At 34.0% G+C, this 25,604-nt stretch overlaps 1 protein-coding gene and 1 long non-coding RNA gene across 3 annotated transcripts in view; one reads left to right on the forward strand and one right to left on the reverse strand.

Moving 5' to 3' along the window:
• Positions 1-12,520, forward strand: LOC139166764 (uncharacterized). Its single transcript, XR_011559031.1, has 4 exons — positions 1-237; positions 4,884-4,925; positions 6,051-6,683; positions 12,081-12,520. It is a non-coding gene; the product is annotated as an uncharacterized lncRNA (long non-coding RNA).
• The window catches only part of MOSPD2 (motile sperm domain containing 2), a 24,919-nt gene continuing 7,580 nt past the window's right edge, over positions 8,266-25,604 (reverse strand). For both annotated transcript variants that reach the window (XM_070750791.1, XM_070750790.1), the window contains exons 5-15: positions 24,305-24,459; positions 23,544-23,604; positions 22,574-22,612; positions 22,091-22,215; positions 20,884-21,051; positions 17,969-18,081; positions 16,819-16,915; positions 13,734-13,830; positions 12,511-12,640; positions 11,564-11,666; positions 8,266-10,633 (exon numbers count right to left, since the gene is read on the reverse strand). In XM_070750791.1, coding sequence (XP_070606892.1) covers positions 10,487-10,633; positions 11,564-11,666; positions 12,511-12,640; positions 13,734-13,830; positions 16,819-16,915; positions 17,969-18,081; positions 20,884-21,051; positions 22,091-22,215; positions 22,574-22,612; positions 23,544-23,604; positions 24,305-24,459 — 1,235 coding nt within the window. In that variant the 3' untranslated portion in view covers positions 8,266-10,486. The remainder of the gene's footprint in view (positions 10,634-11,563; positions 11,667-12,510; positions 12,641-13,733; positions 13,831-16,818; positions 16,916-17,968; positions 18,082-20,883; positions 21,052-22,090; positions 22,216-22,573; positions 22,613-23,543; positions 23,605-24,304; positions 24,460-25,604) is intronic.

Raw genomic sequence — 25,604 nt, forward strand, 5'->3', positions numbered from 1 at the left:
TGCTCCTCCTTTGAGCAAGTTTTCAGTTGTTTTGTACTAGCAAGATGAATGAAAACAAAGGCATTCTACTTCTACTCTCTTCATCTCTCTTTCTGTGTATTCCTGCCATCTATTTTTTCTCTTGACAGATAATCCTTATTTCCCCAGAGCTTGTGGAACAGGTGTTCAACTTGCTTCAAACTGTCTTTACTTAGAATTTTTTTTAGAAATACATGGAAATTGAACATGGGTACACAAGTAAGTATATTCTTTTCAAAATCCTTCTTTGTCAGTAAGTGTTTTTATTTACATTAAATTACATTTGAGATAGTCCTTTGTATATGTCCAATTCCCTTAACCAAGATTTTGGCTCTCCATCTCCCACTCTCACCTCTTCTGCTATATGTAGCATACGAAATATTCACTGTAAGTAGATAGTGAATAAAATATCTGCATTTGTTTTACAAAAGAAATGAATATACAAATGTTCAAAACAAAAAACTAAAACAGTTCAGTTTCTTGAAGGAAACAAAAGATTTTAGAATAAAACACTGTTTTAAAATCTAAAGATGATCATGTGTAAGGCTCAACTTTGCAATCAATGTTGCCCCCTTTTTAAAAGAATTTGTTGGATCCCATCTCATTGTCCTATGGGATACTGACATTGTTCTTTTAAAAAAAAATTTATTTTATCTCTTTTAATGTCCTTTCCTCCTTTTTAAAAAATTCTTTGCTTAGAATATTCTCCAACTATCAGAAGAATTTTTCTGTTGGTTGCTTTTTTTATTACCCTTCTTTGTAATTTAATATTTTGTTTTCTATCCTTCCATCATTGCCTTTTTCCTGACCCATTCAACTAAGAATTAACAACAATTTAGTGGCACATAATCAATTCATCCAACTGGGCACATCTACAAAAGATTATTTTAATATTACAGGCACATATTAGATACACTATTTCAGTAATATATGTGATATGTGTGCGTACAGATGCATATATAAAAATGTAGGTGTACAACTCCACAGATAGTAGATATGGTAAATAGTCTCAATTATAGGAATAACTATGGGTTCTCCAATATTCTGACCCATTTCTTACTAGCATTTACTAGTCTAAAGTCAATTTTATGAGTAAATGGGGTAGTTCTCCTTTAGCAACCACAATTGCTTATGATAAAAAGATTACTAAATGACATGATTGCTAAGTTAACTCCATGCTAGTGAAAGAGAGGAAGAGAGAGACATCTTATAATCCAGCCTTGGTTGTTGCTGTCTTATTTAGACAGAAGTGTGGGTATAAAGGCATGCATGGGCTGGGATTATTTTTTTTTACCATGATTTACTACTGTTTATTACTGTCATATTTGCAAATGGTTGTTATGGAGTCAGTTGTTAAATTAGAATTACTTGTAATGTCCAGCTAGGAAGTAAAATTAAAAATGCCCAGTTGCTAAGTGCTTTCTTCAGCTACCTATGGCTGGCCAAAACTGCATTAGAAAGTTCTCAGCAGGAAAATAAAGGAACCACAATTTAAATCTCCCAATATTTATAGAAATTTTAGTTCTTTATTGAGGACATGATTCAACCGGTTATAACTAATGTATATAAACTCATGGTAAAAAATACTAGTGGCCTGTCCTAAGTTTGAGTGGTTAGTTTTTACTATTATTTTCCTTCCCCAAAACTTAAAACGGCACAGTCAAAAAATTCTGCAGTGCCCCACCAATAAAATCACACTTATTTTTGCAGATAAAATAAGTATACTTGCCTTAGTTACTTTTTTATGACAGTGTTTTCTTCCTTGAAGATTAGTTTAAAAGAAACTTGAGCAATTTGAATTAGTTGACGAGTTTAAAAGGAGGTAAATTCTATATTCCCTAAATATCCTTCAGTAATTGGGCCATTTGAGCTTGGAATTTATTTACACCCTCAAAGCCTATGGTGACTTAAATTTAAAATAGAAACAAAACAAACAAAAAATAATGAATTCCTTTACAATAATTACATATTTTAAAATTAGAAATTTGATTTCAGCAGGTTCCATGTAGTGTGTAATAATAAAAAAAATTAATGAAAGGAAGCAATCTCATCTTCACTGCAATAATATAAGGGGGTACAATGAAAAATGAAAAAGCAGAGAAAACATGAGGAAAATGTGAGCAAGTACAGGTGCACATATAGTGGTACCTCTAATTAAGAACGTAATTCATTCCGTGACCAGGTACTTAAGTAGAAAAGTTCTTAAGTAGAAGCAATTTTCCCATAGGAATCAATGTAAAATAATGCGTGCAAACCCATTAGGAAAGAAATAAAAGTTCGGAATTTGGGTGGGAGGAGGAGGAAGAAGAAGAGGTGGACAGTCGCTGCTGAAGGAAGAAGGTGAGGTGAGGGGAATCAAAAAAATCCAAAACTTTAAGGCTTAAAAAAAAAATAGGGACTCTGAGGCGGCGAGGAGCACGTGCCTCCCATACACCCAGCGTGAGGCTGCCTCCCATACACTGCGCCAGAGAGAAACCAAGGCAGGCGAGAGAGGGGAATCTCCCGCTCCTTTGACCAAAAAGACAGCTGCTGCTGCTACCTGCTGTCTCTTCCTTCCCATGCTGAAGGGCTCCCCTCTCCTCTCGCTCGTTCGCTTTGTAGCCGGTGCCTTTCCTTCACTGTGGTGACTCCTCGGTTTGGCTGAAGCCAAGTTGATCTGGCCGGGGCGAAGCGCCTCCTTTTGCCTTCCCAGATTAAAGAGGGAATGGCAGCATACTGGCCGGGCCTTCGTGCCACTCTGAAATTTTCTGGGAAATTTTTCTTGCCTCGGGTTCTTAAGTAGAAAATGATTCTTAAGAAGAGGCAAAAAAATCTTGAACACCCGGTTCTTATCTAGAAAAGTTCTTAAGTAGAGGCATTCTTAAGTAGAGGTACCACTGCACATTGATTTTCCATAGCACGTAATAATGACTGCGGAATAAGTAAGGGCAAATGGAGAATGAAAAATTATGTTATTGAAAGGAATGAAATCTGTAAGAAGGGATCAAAAAAACAAAAGGCAACAAGAACAAAAGTTTGCAAACAGAAAAAAGTTGACCCCCCCCCCAAAAAAATAATTTGTAAGCACGAATGTGCTGATTCTTGCAAGACAAGAAGACAAAAGGTGCCTTAAAATAAGACTTCAAATGTTCAGTTGTGGAACCTGTTAGTTAAACAAGCATACAGCCCGGAACTCCAGATGAACAGGAACACAAATGACAGAAAATTGGCAATAAACAATTGCATATTATCTATGCAAAATTAACATTTCAAGTCCAACAAAAAATAGACTTTGATTTTTACAGTTGCTATATTTGGGGGGTTGATATTTTAACATTTTAACCAAATTAATCAACTCTGAACAGCTACCATGTTTCTCTGAAAACAGGACATGTCCTGAAAATAAGGCCAAGCCTGATTTTTGGGTTGGGCATAAATATATGCCCTCCCCTGAAAATAAGCCCTAGTGAAGGGGTGTCATGGCTAGCACAGGAGACAGCCCTTCATTTCCCTGTGTCACCTTATGGAAGCTCAGCCCCTTAATTGTTTATTTTTATTTATTTATGTATTCATTTATTTGTCCAATACACAATATATATTGAAGAGAATAGACATGTAATAATATATATAAAGAAAAGGATAGAAGAAAAGATGTTGTGGTTAGCTCTGGCCCAGCTCCTGCCCCAAGGAATGTGGATGTGTTTTGCTCCCAGTGAATCTGCCGATAAAGTCTCCTCTGACCAAGGAAGCGTGAGTGACAGGGAAGAGGGGAGTTTGGCAAACAGCCCAGGAGATCAGTCATCTGTATCATCCTGGATTCTGAACAAGAATTAATGACACATCCACGCATGCGTAGAGAGATGCATAGGAGACAACAACTGAAGGATTATTAAAAGAGAAAATGAGGCCACCTGTGGTTGGGTGGGGCTGCTGTAATTAGTGCTACAGATAAAAGTGCAGCCTGGTGTTTTAGCCTCATGGCAGTTTACCTGATTCATTGTTTCGTCAAGATCGTGTTTTTTGCTGTTCAGGATTGTGTGTGTGGACTCTCTGGACTTTAGAATTGGACTCAATTTCCCAGTTATTGGGTGAGCAATTGGACTGCATTTAACCTGTGCCTTGTGTGTACCAGAAAATCCCTTTGACATTTAGAAAGGGAGCTGTTTCTGTTTTTGTTTATAAAAACTTTTGGGTTTTCCTTTTATCGTGTGGTGTGTGTCTTCCTGGACTAATTACCCTGTAATTACGTGCGGTTGAGACACGCCGGCAGAACAAAAAGATATAAAAATAGAGAAGATATATGAAAGGAAGAAAAGATATATGAGATAAAGGAGACAGGGGCCGAAAGGCTCATTAGCTGAGCCAGCAAGGGCTATGCAACTCAGCCCAGATCTCCAGAGCTGGCCTTGTCCCCCTTTCCTATTCTTTACTTGGGATCGCAGCACAGACACATGTCCCCAAAATGCTCATCCGAAGCCTTCAGCCTTGCAATCTTTGGAGGGGCATCTGTGCTGTAATCCCAAGTAAAGAATGCTTGGCAGGAAAAAGGGCAGGGATTTTTCAAAGAAAGGGCAGTGTGTGTGTGTGTGTGAGAGAGAGATCCACCCAACATCTAAGAGTTACCCAGGGCTGGCAACAATGTTCTCTGTCCCCCGCATCTTTCTCCCCCCCCTCTCTCACATACACATACAGGCCCCTCACCCCCCTCCCCTAACCTTCCAAAGCAGCCACATCCCTTCACTAACCTGCTTTTGAGCTGCATTCTCGTCACATGCAGGGGAAGAAAAATAGTCTGTAAAAATACCTTTTAACTTTATGGGATTTTTTTTCTCTTCTTCATAAGAAGTTGGAAGGTCTGAACTACCGCTATTCTTTTTAACCAACAGCTTACTTTTCTTGCCGTGGTGGTGAGCAGAACTGGAAAGCAGGTTAGTCAAGAGATGTGACTGTGCGATGGACCTCTATATATGTGTGTGTGTGAGAGAGAGGGAGGAGGGTGGTTGGCATGGGTGGCCTGATTGAAGGGCCTTCAAATAAGGCGATGCGGGACCTTGGGGCAGCTCCGCAAACTCTGCCTTCACTTTGTCCTACTCCTTGCTTTGTTCTTCTTTGCAACTTGTAGGCTGGCCAGTGAAGGACTACCAAAATTTTTACTACCAGACTGTGGGCATGGCTTATGCAGGACGCCCTGCATTTTCTTTCAATGTTTTTCAGTGCAAATTGGGTGCTCTAGGGTGGAGTTCATTTTTGCTACCCCACTGCACCCCCTCCCCCCATCCAGGCAGGAGCCCACCTGAGGCTGGTGCTCAGTAGCCCAAAGGAGATGCCTTCCTGCTGGAGTTTTGCGTCCAGCCGGGGAGTAGGACTGCTTGATTCTCAACCAGCCAGCTACATGGTAGGAGGGGGCTTCCTGCCCACCTGAAAGACAGGCTGGGTTACATAGAGGCTTCCCCGCCAAGACCCTCAAGCCCCAGGCTCCACCACAGGGACCCTCAATAGATAAATCCAATTATTTACACTAAACAATCAAAAATCCCCAGGTGTTAAAATCAACCATACACAGACAACAGCCATATAAACATTTGTCGGCCAGGGCGTAAGATCTAATCACCCCAACCCTGGTAACATAAATGAGTCTTAAGACTCTTGTGGAAGGCGAGGAGTGTGGGGGCAATTTGAATCTCTGGGGAGGAGCTGATTCCAGAGGGCCAGGCCCCCCAGAGAGAAAGCTCTTCCCCAGACCCCACCAAGCGACACTGTCTAGTTGGCGAGACCTGGAGAAGGCCGACCCTGTGGGATCTAACCAGTCGCTGGGACTCATACAGCAGAAGGCGGTCCCACAAGTATTTTCAGGAAAATTTTCAGGAAAACACAGTAGGATATGATTGTTTTTTCTTATGTAAAAGTTCAATATGTGGTGCAATTAATGTAGACAAGAAATCACTTCAAGAGATTGCTTGAAATAGGACAAGAAATCAATCAGATAGAATGGGAATAAAACTTGATTGCATGAAATTTAGAATATGATTTATATTTATTTCTTACATTTGCAGGCTGCAGCACTCATCGGAATAAGATGCTATGCTGAGACCTCATATGGTTGAGACATTGATCTTCATCCAACAGTATCAGTTGGATATTTGCTTCCAGATGGAAGTGATTTTTAGCAGGATATCTTCTCTTGAGTCACTTTAGGACATATCAAGCCTCCTATAGATAACAATTATGCTGTTCATATAGGAATCAGAGGCCATTGAAGAGATACAAGTTGCTTAATCTCAGTTGTGGAATCCTTGATGCTCTCTGAGCTTGGTTGTTTGCTTGCAGATGTTTCATTATCTTACTAGGTAATATGTTCAGTGCTAGAAGCAGTGGGGCTTGCTATTTATATACAGCAGCTTGTCCTGTCTGTTGGTGGGGGTATTAAACTCTAAGCAACTATATTCTATTCTATTGATAATTTTATTTATCTGAGTTGTCAGTTGTGAATTCATATCACACCCACTCCTATCCAGTTAAGTGCCTTCAGATCTACTGCATCCGTGTTAACCATAAGGGTTGAGAAGGAGCTTTGCTTAATTGCCTTGGACTAAGTCAAATGATTCTGTAATGTCTAGATGGCTACAAACACACCTTTGTATCAGTGATCAACCAATAATTCTTCAGATAAAGCACTTCAGTTAAAGGTAAGAAACCAATTTAAATTCACCATAATAGAAATATGGTTATTCTTCCAAAGATTTTATGTTTACAATTGTTTTGTTACTATTTTGATCATTTATAATAAGCCATTTTAACAACTTAACCTACTTCTCAGCCCCCATGTGTTACGTGGGCCAACTGTTTAAAAGGTACTGGTAAGTTTTAATTTTAGAAACTTCCCTCATCCACTTTCTTTCATTTTTCTTAAAATGGATCAGGGTAAAAATGATAAAGGAAAGCATATTTTTCAAGAAAAGTTGTAGTCTCAAAACACATAGATTTTCTTAAAAATAACTGTTAAACCTTACAATGCTTAATTTTTTATTATAATGGAACTCCTTTGATTGGCAGCATAACGTATTAATTGTATCAAAGAGAATTACTTAAAAATAATAGGTATTTGAAATGACATTTTATACAAAAAATGTCCTGTTTAGTCATTTGTTTGCAGTTAGGCACATAACTGGTGGTGCATCAATCATTTCAGAATAGAAGATTTGCTCTCAAGTAAAAGATACTCAGTTTATTGAAATTTGTCATTGTGCTAAATTTCATGTAAAGTTCAAAGTTAGTTACCAAAACTAACCCAATTCTGATTCTGGGGCATTTTATCCTATTTCCATGTTTAATAATTCATTTCAAGTATTTTATGAAATACTTTGGGGTATCTTTCAACCACAAGTATAAAAAAGCAAAGAGCAATATTGAGTTTATTCATTTATAAACTAAGCAGATCCTACGATTGTCCCAATAAGATTCCAGGGATGTCATCACTTTTTTGAAATTTGAAGGGTTTTGCATACTTCTAAACATATGTTTATGAAATGGGAATACTATCCTAGTCCAACTATAATGTACTACAATATCCAACAGACTTATATTATATAGAGTTGGCCTTCTCCGGGTCCCGTCGACTAAACAATGTCGGCTGGTGGGACCCAGGGGAAGAGCCTTCTCTGTGGTGGCCCCGACCTCTGGAACCAGCTCCCCCCAGAGATTAGGATTGCCCCCACCCTCCTTGCCTTTCGCAAACTCCTTAAAACCCACCTCTGCCGTCAGGCATGGGGGTACTGAAATATCTCCCATTGCCTATGTAGTTTTATGTATGGTATGTTTGTATGTATGCTTTTTAAATAATGGGTTTTTAGACTTTTAATATTAGATTTGTTATTTTAGACTTTTAATATTAGATTTGTTACTGTATATTGTTTTATTACTGCTGTGAGCCGCCCCGAGTCTGCGGTGAGGGGAGGCATACAAATCTAAATAATAATAATAATAATAATAATAATAATAATAATAATAATAATAATAAATTATTATTATTAATAGGATCAAATGACTGGACCCATTTACCTTCGTTCTTTTAAAAAGCTGTATTGTCATAAACCTAGTTTCATCCCACTGTGTTCAAACACTGCATCAACTAACAGTCCAACAATCCGTATATTAAGATTAAATTTTCATTCAAATGTATTGAAATAAATTAATAATTCATGTAGACTTTTTCTGTACCTATAAAGCAAATAGCACAAAACCAGTCTTTTGATGATAAACAAAAGCAGGTAGAGTAGAAAGCAGTTTAATACTACATTTTAAATACAGATTATACTGAAGTGCAAGAAAAAGGTTATAGCTTTGAAAATGTATTAAAATTGTAATTTTTAAAAAAGAACTGAAGTGAATACTAATTTATTTTACAATTTGAATTATTCATCTGTAACATATCTGTAAAATAGAAAATACCTACTAAATTTCACATAGAAAATATCACAAGTTATAAAATACTGAAAATATTTAAGCACCAGAATATCAATATTTAACATTTTTATGGATATATCTGGAAAATATTCAATAAAGTGCAATTAATTTCATTCTAAGCATTTTCTAAAAATATTTTAACATTTAAGACAAGAATGAATTTTATAATTAGTTAACTTGCTGAAGAACTTTTATGGCAGAAATTTATTGAAAGCACACATGCCTCAAGTTTGAGATGAGAAACAAATGATTCAAACAATTTGGCTTCCTTGTGGAAATGAAAGTGGTATGTTATTTTTTAATAGAGAAGATAACCTGAGTGAATCCCAGAAAATTGTGTAGCTTGTGATCAATAGCTAAACGTGACAAATCAGTATAGAATAGATCCAGGAACACAGAAGGTAACCTTGAAAATATATTCATTATTGCACAATTAATTGCTACACAATTAATTGTGTAATTAATTGTTCTGGATTGAAATTGCCCTGCCAATTATTATGCCTTTTGATAAAATTCTAAGTGCATTTCAGTGTTTCTTTAGGAGTAAAAATAAGTTGAACAAGACTCAATGATACCAGGGCACTATTTTTTAAAATGGGGTCTCCCAAATTAGTCTTCTGTTACCAGCAGAATGAACAAATCATAATTATACCCATTAAAGCTGCATCTCCAATACAGTTAAGTGCACAAACCTTTTGAAATCCTGTAAATTTGCAGGAATTGCATTAAGTGTCTTAACTATAATGGCAATGACTATTTGAGAAAAAACAATGTAAGTAGTACTATCATGCTTTGTAACAGCACTTGCATTTTATAACAAAAATGTGTTTTGCTCTGAATGCTAGCTTTTGCTACTGATATTATCTAAAAATGTCCCTACATAGAGAGAATTTGGAGTAATCTGAGATTTTTAAAATAATGAATATTCTGACAATATGACAAAAATCTCTGTGCACAAATGTTTACTTCATTTGCATAATGGCAAATGAGAAATTCTTAGATATAATATGCTCTAGACTTATGTTTGCAGGGACGGGCATCATTCCCCACCTCTGTTTTACAGTGTGGCAGTGTGACAAAAACATTCAAAAATAATTTTAAGGCTTGCTTTGAACCATATATCTGCATTTTGTCTCAGCTTGACAAGAAACCCCCCCCCCAATTAATAAATGTGAGTTGCTGATAGATATCAGCTTCCATTAATTTTCATGAAATGTTGAGCCTAATTAAATGCAAGGAATATTTGAGACATATTTATTCATACTTTAAAATGTTTCAAAATTATGCTTGTTTTCATGAATTTTCATATCTATCTTTCATTCCAAACTGTAGGAATTGTAATTTGTAATATTCTACCAGTTATCCCAAGATTACTCCAAAATGTATTCAGTAATACTGCATTGGGAAATTGAGATCAAAGTATGACTATTATATACACATTTTCACTAAAAAGGATACTAATATCATAGAACACTATATAGCACCTTTCTACATGAAACAAGTTACAAGAATCTTATAAGAATATCTTTGGAACTCTGGCAGCCACCTCTGGTTAATAGTGCTATATTGACTGCAAATAGTTGGGTGTAAAATAGTTGTGATATTTCTGGAAGATATGAATAAGCATTAGGAATGAGTTATTCAGTTTTAAACTGTACATTCATGGGCCATGATGGTACTTGGACACCAGGACATTATGGTAAATGGAATTCTTATCTGTTATTCTCCAATTACATTTCAAATGAAATGTTGCATTTTATGCGCAAAATTAAGCAAATTATCTGCTTGACAGAAATAACAAATAGGTTACTATGGTATCAAGTGGAAAGACTCTCTTATTACCTTTTTAAAAAACATTGTAATAAATTAACAAAATCATATGTGCTGATCAATGGCAAAGATCACATTATTCCTTATTTATTTTTTAAGAAAACCTATATAGATCTCTCTTTTGGACAATAAGGAGGGTCCATAGAGTTAATACTGGTTTCTTGCCTTTATTCAGCACAATTGCATAGATGTGACATTATATTTGGCTTCCTGGAGTATACAACAGAAAGAAGCAAACAATAGTGACTAGGATAAAGACTAGGAAAAGTGTAACTTGTTGGAACCAGATACAACGGTCAATCTGTTGTTGAAGTCTTTTATTAACTTGTAGTAGTTGCCTTAGCTGGAAAAAAGGGGGGGAAATAGAAGATGTTATCAACAAAGAAGTATTTTTCTAGTTGATTTTGTCTAAATTTACCAACGTACAATATACTGTAGTTGGAATATGAATAGAAACAATTGTAAATCTTTTTTAAAACCACCAAATTACACAAATAAACCAAACTATTAAAAAAGAACATATTTCAGTCACATGTATTAAAAGTATTTTAAGGAAATGCATAATCTTACAATTTAATAGCTTGAATATTTTTTTTTTAAAAAAAACTAGTTTGGAAATACAGTACAGATGTACTGATTTGATTTTGCAATCATAATTATTTATTCATTTTAAAAGAAAAAAATCACTAATTCAAATGCAACAGAAATGACCAGTTTTAAGGGGTCCTCATGTAAACAAAACTTTTTAAAGTATGGTTCTTCTAAGTTTTTGTTGCTTTATCTAAGAAGTGATGTTAGTCGATTTAGCTATTACAAAGAAAGAAAGAAGCCTACAGGAAACTCTTGAATTTCATAATAAAGAACATGCTTTTTCATTCACACAATATGCGCTTATGTTTTGAAACATTCAATTGTCTTAGAAATAATCTGTTATTTTTAGGAGGAAATCAATTTCAATGGAACATGGGAGGGAATTTTTTTGTTTTAATATAAATGTATGTTTAAGAATGTAATTTTATAGAAATATATCTAATATTAATTATGTAAATTAGTTAAGAATGGAAACTGAGAATTTAAAAGTATGTGTGGAAAGCAGTTGGTTTTCTATTATGTCAGCACTTTGGAAATGTCAACAGCCTTTTGGAGTCTGCCTTTATCAGGAGTTTATGGTAGGTGGGGAATAGACTAAAAAAAATCCCAATTTTTAATTTCCCTTGCTATGAATGGTATAGCACAATTGAAAGAAAAGTAATACAATAGTCATATGTGTTACCTGAAAGTGTAAATCTTCATTGGTTTTTGAAGGACTGTTAAAGGCATTTTCATTTATGGTTAAAGAAGAAGGCTTGCTGCTTTCTACAACATGGCATCTTAACCTGAAACAGAAAGCAATTATTTTGAGTTCAGTTCTGCAGAATTATTGTTGTTTGTTCCCTGAATTTCCATTTTTTATCTTAATGTTTTTCATATTTTATGTTTTTATATGTTTCCCCTTATACTCTGGCATTAAAATTAAAGAGAAGAACATCCATAAAATAACTGCGTGAACAAAATGACACTGAACCAGTACACCAAGCAGGACATGGAAATGGGGAAAGAAATAGAAATATTCCTTTTGTAAAAGAATATTTATTTATTTATTTATTAGATTTGTATGCTGCCCCTCTCCGTAGACTCAATATACTTGATGAATATAAATTCGAATATAAAACATATGTACATACATAAAGTGAGCAAACTGATGAGGTGAGAATAATTAACTGAATTTTCTTGGCTTCTGTTTTTTACAGTGTAGACATTGAAACACCATAAGAAAAGACAAGACAAAAAGGAAACTGCAGAATGTTTATTGACATGATATACTTGTATGTGGAAATACCTCCCTTCCCAAAAGTTTAGTTGAGCCAAGAAAAAGGCCACCTTTTTTCTTTTTGAACTGTTTACAGCTCTGGCCAGAATGTTGTTTTTTGTTAAGCAATTTACACATGTTTGCAAAACTAGCTTTGCAATATTTAGCCAACTTTGGTCTCAGAAGGTAAGTAAGATCCAGCCTGGTTAATACTTGAATAGCAAACTACCAGGAAATTTTAAGTTTGACTGAGAAGAAAACATTCTGGAAAAAGGCATATAATGATGTCAATTTTAAAGTCAATATTTATTTATTTATTTATTTGGATTTATATGCCGCCCCTCTCCGAGGACTCAATATAAAATGTTTACCTATGTTCCATCACTTTGTTTCTAGGAACTTCTTTCCAAAATTGAGATAGTTCCTGTGCTCCTATTCCAGAGCACTGTTCCATTTCTGCTGCCATAATTAGAAAACGGTCTTGCAAAGAAGCTACACAACCTATTCAACCAACAGACAGCTTAATAAAAATTATTGTATTTCATTTAGATATAATCAATAGTCCATAAGGGGGAAATATTACATTTTAATACACATGATATATACTGGTTAATTTACTACAACAAATGTAGCACAGCAAATACTGAATACAAATGTGCAATTCCCAAATTTCACAAAACTCTTGAGAAGAATAGAAGATGAAAAGAAAAAATATGTGACTTTAAGGAGTCTAAACTTGACAATGTATTTAACCAAATGCAAAACTTCAGAAATAATAGTCTGATTGGATGATATTACAAGATTGATGGACAGTAAGATAACTTATGTTAAAAAAATTTAAGTTAATTGAAATATAAATATTTTCAAAGTAGAAATCTACTTAGAACAAATATAACTGGGGTTAAACTGGATTATTTTATTTATTTTGCTACTATAATGTCCTAAATAATTGTTAATCACTAACATAAACATGTTTTATATTTTAAATTTATCCATGGGAAAGTCATGTGAAATACGTTCAACTAAAATCAAGTTGCTATAAATTATAAAAATGAGCAGGGAATATTTGCGCAAAAATATTTTATATTTTTATATAGCATCTGGTAATGAAGGATATTTAAAAATATTAATCAGTATTAGCATAATTTAATAAATTAAATTATGTAGAGTACACTAAGCCTAATGTTTTTCAAATTTAAAATGGTTTTAAATAGCTCATAACTTGAAAATGCATGAAAAATTAATAGTTTATTTTTATGAAAGTGGAAAAACTTTGGATATTTAAAAAAGGTATTAGAAGACAGTAATGTGTAAGTAAAAAGACTGATAATTTAGATTTTACCATGTTGCGGCTACTTTATTTCAATATTAGGAGCAGTTGTGATGCTTTTTTTTTACTCCCATCCACACAAACAAAAAATGGGGATAGTTGAGTTATTTAAAAGGTGCCATTTAAGTTTATTTAAATAGATGATCTGATTTCAACGATACCTTCTTTCCAGAACATGTACAAAAATTATCAACCGTCTCAAGGCAAAGTATATTAGACAATTGCACATACTATGTGTAAATAGCAATGCAGTTTGTTACTTACCGCCATGAAGAGATACAACAATATCTGCTGAAGTACCAGGGTCACAACTGCTGTTACTTGGTTTTACTCTGTATTTGTCAGGAGCAGTTGTCCTCACCTATATGAAGGACATTCATATTAACAACAGTTCTCCCAGTTGTACATCTCCACCCCATGTCCAGTCAATGAAGCAGTGGAAGTGATGTGCCGGTGCCTGGAGGCTGTTAGGGTCTGGATGGGTGTCAACAGACTCAAACTCAACCCTGATAAGACGGAGTGGCTGTGGGTTTTGCCTCCCAAGGACAATTTCATCTGTCTGTCCATTACCCTGGGAAGGGGGAATTACTGACCCCCTCAGAGAGGATCCTCAACTTGCGCGTCCTCCTCGATCCACAGCTTACATTAGAGAACCATCTTTCAGCTGTGGTGAGGGGGCGTTTGCCCAGGTTCGCCTGGTGCACCAGTTGCGGCCCTACCTGGACCGGGAGTCACTGCTCACAGTCACTCATGCCCTCATCACCTCCAGGTTCAACTACTGTAACACTCTCTACATGGGGCTACTTTTGAAAAGTGTTCGGAAACTTCAGATCGTGCAGAATGCAGCTGCGAGAGCAATCATGGGCTTCCCTAGGTATGCCCATGTTACACCAACGCTCCTCAGTCTGCATTGGTATATTCAAAGTGTTGGTTATGACCTATAAAGCCCTTCATGGCATCGGACCAGAATATCTCCGGGACCACCTTCTGCCGCACGAATCCCAGCAACCAGTTAGGTCCCACAGACTTGGTCTTCTCCGGGTCCTGTCGACTAAACAGTGTCGTCTGGCGAGACCCAGGGGAAGAGCCTTCTCTGTGGTGGCCCCGACCCTCTGGAACCAGCTCCCCCCCGAAGATTAGGATTACCCCCACCCTCCTTGCCTTTTGTAAACTCCTTAAAACGCACCTCTGCCGCCAGGCATGGGGGAATTGAGATATCCCCCCCAGGCCTATATAATTTATGTATGGTATGTTTCTGTGTATGTCTTGTTTTTAACCCTGGTATTCTCCTCCCATTTACTATACACTTGTTACCCTCCGGGTCCTTTTAGACCCGGAGTATAAAGAGGTTGGTTCTAGCTACTGGAATGGTCTTTTTGAATATTTTTTTCACTAGTATACTAATTGAAAATTGAAGTGAAAAAAATAATGCTTATTTGTTTATTTTGCTCATCAAACCCTGCCCCCCATTTTTGTGAAATTTTGTTCATTTTCATCTAGATTAGGCTGCAAAATCTGACTTTTTTGATCATCTTTGGTATTGGGAAACTAATATTTGAACATTTCTGAACACAATGAAATGAAAAATGAAATGAAAAAATTAATGCTTATTTGTTATAATTTATATGTATGGATGTACTATATGGAGACTGTGGGGAAATGATGCTTATTTGTTTATTTTGCTCAGAAAAGGGCCTCCCACCCACGGCTGTGTGCACTTTTTTCAACTTATAGATAGAATAGCCTGCCAAATCAGATTTTTTTCACCATCTTTGGCATTGGCATACTAATTTGAAAATGCCTTTTCTGAGCAAAATAAACAAATAAGCATTAATTTTTTCATTTCAATTTTCATTTCATTGTGTTCAAAAATGTTCAAATTAGTATACTAGTGAAAAAAGTATTCAAAAAACCCCATTCCAGTAGCTAGAACCAACCTTTTTTACTCTGGCTCACAGATGACCCGGAGGACTCCAATTGTTCAAAACATTTTTTTTTTTCATTTCATTATGTTCAGAAATGTTCAAATTAGTATGCCAATGCCAAAGATGGTCAAAAGGTTCTGATTTGGCAGGCTATTCTATCTATAAATTGAAAAAAGTGCACACAGCCATGGGGGGAGGCCCTTTTATTTATTTATTTATTTATTTGTTGGACTTGTATGCCGCCCCTCTCCGAAGACTCGGGGCAAAATAAACAAATAAGCATCAATTTTTTCATTTCAATTTTCATCGTGTTCAGAATTGTTCAAATTAGTATTTCAATGCCAGAGATGGTCAAAAAAGTAAAATTTTGCAGCCTAATCTAGATGAAAATGAACAAAATTTCACAAAAACGAGGGGGGGGTTGTTGAGCAAAATAAACAAATAAGCATTATTTTTTTCACTTCAATTTTCATTTCATTGTGTTCAGAAATGTTCAAATTAGTATACTAGTGAAAAAAGTATTCAAAAAGACCATTCCAGTAGCTAGAACCAACCTTTTTATACTCCGGGTCTAAAAGGACCCAGTGGGTAACATTGGTAACTTTTATTGCCCAGCAAAAACTATACACCCCCCCAAAAAACCCCCACCATCCTTAGAAAGACCCCCTCAAATGAGAAAAAGTCATGGAATTTCAAGTTTCAGATATGCAGTGAAAAATTTTTACAGGGTCTGAAACTTTATTTCGGGTCCTTTTAGACCCGACGAGAATACCAGGGTTTTAAATTAGGGTTTTTTAGATATTTTTAAATGTTAGATTTGTTATTGTACATTGTTTTATTATTGTTGTGAGCCGCCCCGAGTCTGCGGAGAGGGGCGGCATACAAATCTAATAAATGAAATGAATGAAATAAACCATTTTATATCTGAAACCTATTTCTATTTTTAAAGAAGCTGTGTAATTCAGTTGTGATTTTTTTCATGTCTTTATAAGGAATAAAGCAACTATTTTAGGAACACATGTAATTATGTATTTTGTAGTTTAATATTCAGTTAATTGTAATGTAACCTCTTTAGCTCTGTGTTTTATAAGCCCCACATTGTCTTAAGACCGACAAAATTCAGTGCAAGCAAATCAACCATCTCTTTCCTTAGGGCACTTTTGGATTTTCCTTGAAATGCACCATCATGACAAAGAGATAACAATTGCCTCCTTCAGTCCAAAGGATTCTTCCAACTAGAGAATATTACCCAAGTAACATAAATCTTTACTGATGAATATAGAACCACCTACGGAACTACAGAGAAAAATCATATTTCTGAACCCCACAACAAGATATTTTTTAAAAAGCAAACATAAAATATAAATATATTTATATGTCACCTATCCACCATCTAAGTTAAACATAAAAACTGTACTATTTACCTTAAATGCCACAGAATTTTTAGTAACATTTGTCAGAACTATCAAACATTTCTTCTCTGCAGTTTCTTTGGATCCAAAATGCAATTCCTCTGCCGGACTATTGAAAAACACATTTTCTACAATAACTATTTGAAAACACTGCAGACATACATTATTTTCTTTAAAATGGTTAAGAAATTGATTTAAAACAATTAAATCTGATTTATCAGACTCAAAGATAATACTTTAAAGTCTTTTACAATACTTCAGGTAATTTTTTACAATACATAGTATAATGTGCAATGGAGATGTAATTCTCCTTTGCATTCCAAAATATGAAATATTATTAAAACAATGCAACATTTGAAAACATGCATAATCGGACTCCAATGAATCCAGACAAAGCAATCATAATATTTAGAATAAGTTAAAAATTCTCAATATTTTTTTGGTCTCTCCTGTCCTATACTTCATAATATGATCAGTATCTTGTTGAACAAGAATGATGGATGTTATACTTTGGTATATTAGTTTATTGGAATAGGCTTTGATATATTGCTTTATTGGAATAGGCTGCCCATTAGCTTTAGTATAGTGGCAGCTCTTCAAAGTCTTTCCCTGTCCCGTGAAATACATTTTAGAAAAAGTATAAAAGAACTTGAATTGAAGATGTGCAAATTGATTTTCAACATCTGAAGTTAAATTACATTTTTCATATCACCTGCCAGTCTATAGCAGAAATACTGGTAATTTGCATACTGAACTGATTGGCTTTAAAATATACCTTATATGGGACCAAGGAATTTGCAATAAGATTTATAATATATTTAATTTAAATGTAGCTATCCATGTCATCTTAAAAATGGCTACCTAAATGTTATTTTTAAAAAATGAATTCTCGTTCAGTAAACACAAACCCATACTTTGTAACACATACTGCTATTAGAATAGATAATTTTTCGCATTAGTTTCTATGAAGGACTACAAAAAACGTATAGAAAGTGAGATATAATTACATTTATTTTGTCCCAAATTGAGAAAAGGAAAATGTTTTGCAACTCAGCTTCAGAGGCTGTCATGTCCAAAATAACCTACTTCTTTACTTAAGTCTTTGCTACTATTAAAACATGTAAAAGTCTAGAATGTGAACATGATTATTACTGTAATTTACCTGATATGCAATAAAGATCCTTTAAAAGTGGTAAGTGCTTTCTTGACATTTTTTGTTTTCGAATCTAATTTGTCACATTCTTCTGATTTTGGAGCTTGTTCTGTAGTATTTCCCTAAGCAAGCAAACAAAAACATCAACTCTTTATATTCAGGGTTAATTATTTTATACAATAGAATAGGATGGTACAACTACATTTTCAGCTACTGAATTACAGTACTGTACATCAAAAATAATAATAACATATGTAAGCAGGGTCATATAATAGAGAGAGAAGAAGGCGGGGGGAGAAAAATGTAGGATATATAGTCTCTCTTACTATGTATTAATGTTTGTTTCAAACACTCCAAAATTTTCTAGATATAATTATCTTTTTCACAATGTTGAAAAAAGCTGCTTGAGTAAGTAACGCATTACGTATCCTAAACCTCCAAAACAAAAGATACTCCGATCAACATTGAGGATTCTTTAGAAAAAATGTTACCATTAGCATTTATAAATAATTGTTACTCTCTTTCTTTTCAAAAAGAAGTTGATCATTTATATTGTGAGTATCATGATGGTTTTACATAAATCTTGTACCGCTATACATGGACAGTTTTGCTTACTGTACTTCAGAAAGCATGTTATAAAGCTGGAAAAGACATAAGAGGCTTGCCAAAATGATCAGAAGATTAGCACTATTCTATGTGGGAAGGGTATAAAATTTAGGTATTATTTCTTTTTTAAAAAGACAAAACTTTAGTGTGTGTGTATGTGTGTATGTATGTAAATCCAGGGTCATCCAACAAGAACAGTGGAGAGAAAAGACAAGAAAACAAAGAATTTGCTACATAACCTTAGCTTTGAGGGAGGGATAAGAAGATTGATAAGTCCACTGATATTTATTAGTTATGCATGACTGATTTTTTTTCTGCAAATATGACAAGAGCAGAAGATAGTATAGTACAGCTTTTTATGTCTTTTGCCTTGTTAAGTTTACACATGGCTATTGTAGAACACACATTTTGGTCTAATTAATATAGCTCTTTTTAAGATAAATTATTGCTACTATTACTACATTTTTGTTTATTTTAATGGGATATTGAGAACAATACAATGTTAGTTTGGTCTCACAATCCTTGTTTTGAATTACTAGCAATAGCAGGTAGATTTTGATGTTAAAAAGACAAGCAAAAATGACTAGTTTTATATATCTTACATCTAACCATTTGTACATTTAAATGAAACTAGTGAATATGTAGAAGTTAAAATTTTGGCAAATAGTAAATTGATAGTAAAGTGGCAAAATGGTCTGTCATGGGCCTTGGGGAAGCTAAAGATTTAATGCACTGCTCCAAGGCTTTCAAATTCAGTGTCATCTTTACCTCCCAAGTCCAACATAATACTACCCTTTATTAATTAATGAACATATATGGATATGTATGGAAGGAAATTTAAAGTATTGCATTAGATTATTTTCTATAGTGGTTAGTATATTTTGACCTATGAAAGCCAGAGATAATAGTTATCTGTCTCCATGATCATAAGTGAAAGTCTTGTTATAGTGTGATGGAATATAGTTGTTAGCCGAATGCCCAAACTATACATTGATGGGTGGAAAGGCTAGTCTGCCAAAGAGAAAATAAGCAGCAGCAGTTTATTCTTCATATTAACCCATGGGTTGCATGGAGAAATGTAGATAGTCCTTGACTTACAACCATTCTTTTAGCAACCATTTAAGATACAACACTGAAAAAAATGACTTATGATAATTTTTCATACTACAATTGTTGCAGAATCCCCATGGACAAATTATCTAAATTTGGATGTTTGGCATTAATTATGACAGTTGCACTGTCCTAGGGTCATGTGATCTCTTTGTAACCTTCCCAGCTGGCTTCCAACAAGAATAGTCAATAGGGGAAGCTGGATTCACTTAATGACTGCATGACGCACTTAACAACTGCAATAATTTGCTTAACAATTATGGCAAAAAAGACATAAAATGGAGCAAAAATCAAAACTGCCTTGCTGAGCAACAGACATTTTGAGTCAATTGTGGTCATAAGTTGAGTAAAGTACATATACCAGTAGATGAAATAAAGTGGGGATAAAGAGATGGCAAAGATTTTCAGCACATACTTTTGATATGGATAGGACTATCAAGTTACTGAGATAAAGATATAAATGTAATAATGTGTGACACAAACACACAAGTTTAGGTTTTAAATGTAGAAATTAGATGTCACTTCTGAGGTACAAAAGCAATTTTATTGTGGGAGTACTTTGGAGGACAGGATTGGAGCTTAAGTTCCAATCAGTATTGGTAGGAATATAGGGTGTTTTAGCTAAAAGGTTCGGATGATACTAGATTGTCTTTCCTTAGGTTAAGTAGAAATATGAATCTTGAAATAGCTCCATTTTCTTTGTTTTAATTTATATTTAACATGTGGGCATCAATTTTGAAATACAGGTTTTTGTTGGGTTATAATTGGGACCAAAACTTCAACTGTTCATATGCAGTGTCACATGATTGCTTCACTTAGCAAGAGCAGTCCTGGCAGTTCCACATGTCATTGTAACTGGAAAACTGCATGGGTCATTAAGTAAGTACTTCACATAATTTCTTATAACAGACAAAAGAATCAAAGTTATGTATCAGAAAGTGAAACAGAACACTGAAATTCCACATCAGAACAAAACTGTATTCCTCAGATGAAATTTGGCAATATTAACCAGGAATTAAAATTGGTTGTCTACAATGAGCATATCAATTTTTTATAATATGGACTTTAGATTCTGACAGCAAGATATGATGGTCAAATACTTCTTAGGCATTTTTATTAGGTACTGCAAATTAACAGTAACATGGGAAATACAGACATGTAACAGTGAGAGATGTCACTCTCTTATGTACCCTTCAGTTGAGGGATACCTTTTTTGAATTGAGTGCATGTTCTTCAGTAGTATCTAATTTGTCTTTGTTATCAGTTTCTACTTCTTTGCATTCAGCTTCATCTTCATTAGTAATAGGTCCATTTTCACATAATGGAGTTTGGAAATCATCATCAACTAATGGAGGATAACTGTATTTGAAAGTATCCTACAACAAAAAGAAACAAATACATTATTTGTGGCTATGAAAGACAAAACTTGTGGGTGGACAGAATATGAAATTTTATAGAGAAGAAACAAGATTCAATTAGAAACAATCCCAAAAGTGATGTGGGTGGAACAGTCAACTTGATTCGTTCTTTAAGTGGCTCCATTTCAATGTAAGAGTTTTTGATGCAGAAGAAGCTGAAATTGTTTGCTTGTTCTGGTTTTCATAAATCAATAAGTTAAAAAATCAATTTAAACCCCTTAATATAAAAACAGTCAGTTAGAATCTTAACTCAGTGTTTAAAGGAACATATACTTTCACCAACTGCACTTTGAGGGAGAGAACAGTGAAGCCCTTGAGCAAGCTGAAGGCTTGAAAAACTGGCGAGCTTGAGAACTGGGTTGAACTATGAGTTGCAGTTTCTATCAGATAAAAGATTTGATCCTAAGAAATACACAACTATTGTCAGCACTATTTTGCAGTGACAACTACAGATTAAAATGCAATGGAATGAATACTTGAATACTTTTTTCCCCATTTGGAGAATCATCCTTTCAGATTCCTTCCAAAGCAGCCATTGCTAGTGGTGAATCTGGAAAGAATAAAGGATATGGATATGCAACTTTTGGAAGGATTTGCACATCCCTAACACACAATGACTGAATATATCAACCACCATTAATCTTCTATTATTTCTGATGCAAACATGAAATCCTGTAATAATCACAAATGGTATTTGAAAAATATCCATATAGGGCTTGCACAATAGGACCTTGAAACTAATTCATTATTGTTAGCCCTGCACTTAGCTAATTAAGGCTTTCTTTTTTTAAAAAAAATTGCAAATCAGAGAAAGCATTACTAGACATAAAACAAAATAGAAAATTATAAAGTTTGAACAAAATATCTGTTTTACCATTAATGACTGTAATTCAAAATCAAATGTATTGAGTGGATATACTAGAAAAGTAATAATTCCTTTATTACAGTTATTAATAACCTTCTCATATACATTATAATTGTGCAACTGCATACTTACAGTCCCACCCATATAAGGTGGTAGGTATTCAGCAGATATGTACTCCTGGATTTCATTCTTATTTGTTAACTTCAAAAGAGTGGCTGCTTCTGGACCCAGCCAATTTTTTACAATTTTAAAAGCAGCTAGATAAAAAGAGAGAATAATCATGATCGTAAAAGCTTTTTCCAACCTATTTTTATTAATATAACATATAATGCAAATTCACTTCAGATTAGTGCCATTACTTAAAATTGGAAACATATAAAATAACTTAATAGAGTCCCATGTTTGGGAAAACATGTTCAGAATTGACTGGAACAAATGTGAATGTATTTAAATAATTTTTAAGTAACTCAGATAAAATAAACATAGAACTCTAAAATATATTCATGTTTTTAATACAACTGTTAATCATAAGAATATCCCTATCACTAATGAAGGAATATTAACTTCTACAGTTTTTAAAATACTCTATAAAGATAATTTAAAATTGCAACTCACCATTCATTACCCAAGGCAATTCAAAAATCACAATTTTTGCTGCAAGAAGAACAAAGAATTTTTATCTATTATTTATTCAGAAAATTTATTTGCTGCCCATCTCATATCTACCAACTCTGCAAGGCTTTTGTTTCCATGATCTCATTACAGAAAGTGTGTTTTGATCATTTTTAACAGCTGTTTTTTTCAATTTTTTTCTCTCTTCAGAGGTATTATTTTTATAATAATAATAATTATTATTATTATTTAAAAAAAACATTAGTTTGTTTAAAAGTATTTCCTGGAACTATGGTGTGGTATAAAAAATGCCTTTGGCTAAAATTAGTTTTTGTTGGTAGGTCTGGCTCCTGAATCTTAAGGATGAAATTAAATCAATCTAGTTAAAAAAAAGTTAGAACTTCAATCCAAGGAGCTCTCATTGAAAATGAAAAATGTCACAAGTTTTCTTCATCATTTATAACACTATTTATAACACTATTCTTCAACTCAATCATTTTGAAGCATATGGAATCTTCCAAATTGATATAATATGTTCCAGCTTCTTATTTCTCTTCTCTCACAGGTCAGAAATTTTTTTGGTTAGGCCAGATCCACTGCTTTCTGTCACGCTGTTGGAACATTGCAAAAATATTCCTATATCTCAGCATAGATGTCCTCGGAGGACAGCTCAGAAGTCCAGTCCTTGAGGTATATGCTTCTCCTTACTTTTTATACAGAAATCATATATAACATTTGTCCATCCTATCCATCCTATCCTAAAGAGGATGGTTTCTATCTGTCATTTTTTCCATCTGACCACTGCTTAGTTCTAATATCCAGGGTTGCCCAATTTGATTATATGTCTCTGCTTGTGACTGAAAAATTCTTTTTGGCTGCATTTTTTCCTATTTTATCTTTATTTCAGATATCTCATTGGTGGCTTTAAGCCCTTCAGAAAGATTTGATTTGATATGGATGGCTTCATACTTACTGAGAAAATTAGGATAATATACTTTAAAACAGCTAATGATATACCGGACAAAGTCAAAGTCCTAAAATAAAAACAGATTATTTTTATTACAGTACTGTATTAATAAAGTCAGCAGATATTTTGTTTAGAAATCACCCTTAATGATACAGAGAGATTTAGGAATTAAGAGTTTCAAGTATTTTTATGTAGCATTTAATATAGAAAATTGTAGTTCCTTATTCAAAGGTTTAATCTTAAGTAGGTTTGTTAAGTTTATACACACTGAAGCAATTCAAATTGCCTATAATATTAACTGGGTCTCCAGTTTTAATAAAACTCTCTCAGAGTTTGTATTAGTTGCAATGAGAAAAAAACCCAATCCATGTGACATCCTGCATGCACTTTCATGAGGTTCTTTGCTGACTTGTCACAAGAAAACACTTGACTGCTTCATCAGAAGACTGATACAAATGCATGTTTCACAAATGGTGTATAATGCTGAGTTGCTTTTAGGCCTTAAGTAGATTTACATGGGACTTTGCAAAACAGCATACATTATTACATAATATTAAGTAAAAAGGAAATTTATGCTAGTTTTTATTAAAGAGCTAACTTTGTGATTCATGAGCCAGTCAATCCAGAATACTTAAGATGTATGCCAAAGAGCAAATACAGTAATTAATTTATATCCCAGTACTTTACCTAGAGGATTATCTAAAGCTGTTCCTTATAAATTCAATTTTCAAGCTACAATAATATGAAATAATTTTAAAAATGCTTACGATGTTACTCAGTCCAGTGTCAGCCATGTCGAACACCACTGTCAATGGCTTTCCATTTTCTCTTTTTGCATAGCGCTCTAACCAAAAGGCTACTAGTTTCTTTTTTTCAAATTGTGTTTTAGAATCTTTTATATGTAATTTCACTCGGAACCAAACTAATGTGGAGAGGGGAAAATACATATAAATGTGTCAAAAAGGTAAGAACAGCTCTCAGGCTATCTTTAAATGAAGATACTATTTGATTTTTAACACGTATATTTTCTTTCTTTCATATTCTTTTAATTTAAAATCTTAGAAGATAAAACATTACAAATAAAAATATTTTATACAGATCTCAGATAAAATTATTTTTTCTTTACTAGTGTGACATTAAAAATCAGTTACTGAATTACAAAAAATAATTCAATGTGGATGAATTGACAAATATAATGTCCAAATATAATTGTCTATTTTACGTTTTACAGTATCGGACAGAAAACATTTGAAAATTGCTATTTGATTATGTACCATTACTTCAGAAAAATTCTGTATATTTGATCCTTTTAACAACAATATTTTATCACATACTATACTATCACTTTCCAGGAAGTATTTTGGTTCACATTTCAACCTGTGTGTGACAATTTCTGCACTTTTTAGATATTCCAATTACTATAAGGGCTATTCATTCTAAATTAAAAATATACAGTTTAATATCTTGCAATGTCTAGGAATTCTATAATGCCTAAACTTATGCTCCTCTAGCATCTTACAAAATAATAGATTTCAGAGTCAAGCATGCTGAGCTCCACAAATGTTCAGAAGTTCAAATTAACTGAGTTTGTCCAGAATGCAGTCTACCCTTTTTATATTTATCAAATAAAACTGCAAACACTGCAGTGACAATATGGCCCTAATGCCTATCAAATTTAATGAGAATAATTATTTATTTTCACTGAATTGGATTGTACCAGCCAGGTTTGAAGTACTGTATAGTTATGATGCAAATGTCAGTAGCATGACTGAAAATAGACAAAAATTTAATTAGAACAAGGATCTTTGTATATGAACCTCAAAAATGCAGCATTATGCATTGAAAATCTATTGACTTCTGAATCTATTTTAATGTAAAGGCAAGTCAGTGTCACATTTTCTATCACTTCCTATGATAATTTCTTGTACAAAAAACTATTTTGTGCACAATTTAGCCTCTTGAATTGCAAATGAAATCACAATCCTTCCAAAAATACCAAATAAACATCAATTCAGTCCACAATCTAGTCCAATTCACCCCAAATCATCACTCAAATCATTATAGCCA

This window comes from Erythrolamprus reginae, chromosome 4, assembly GCF_031021105.1.
Source record: "Erythrolamprus reginae isolate rEryReg1 chromosome 4, rEryReg1.hap1, whole genome shotgun sequence".
Classification (NCBI taxonomy): Eukaryota; Metazoa; Chordata; class Lepidosauria; order Squamata; family Dipsadidae; genus Erythrolamprus; species Erythrolamprus reginae.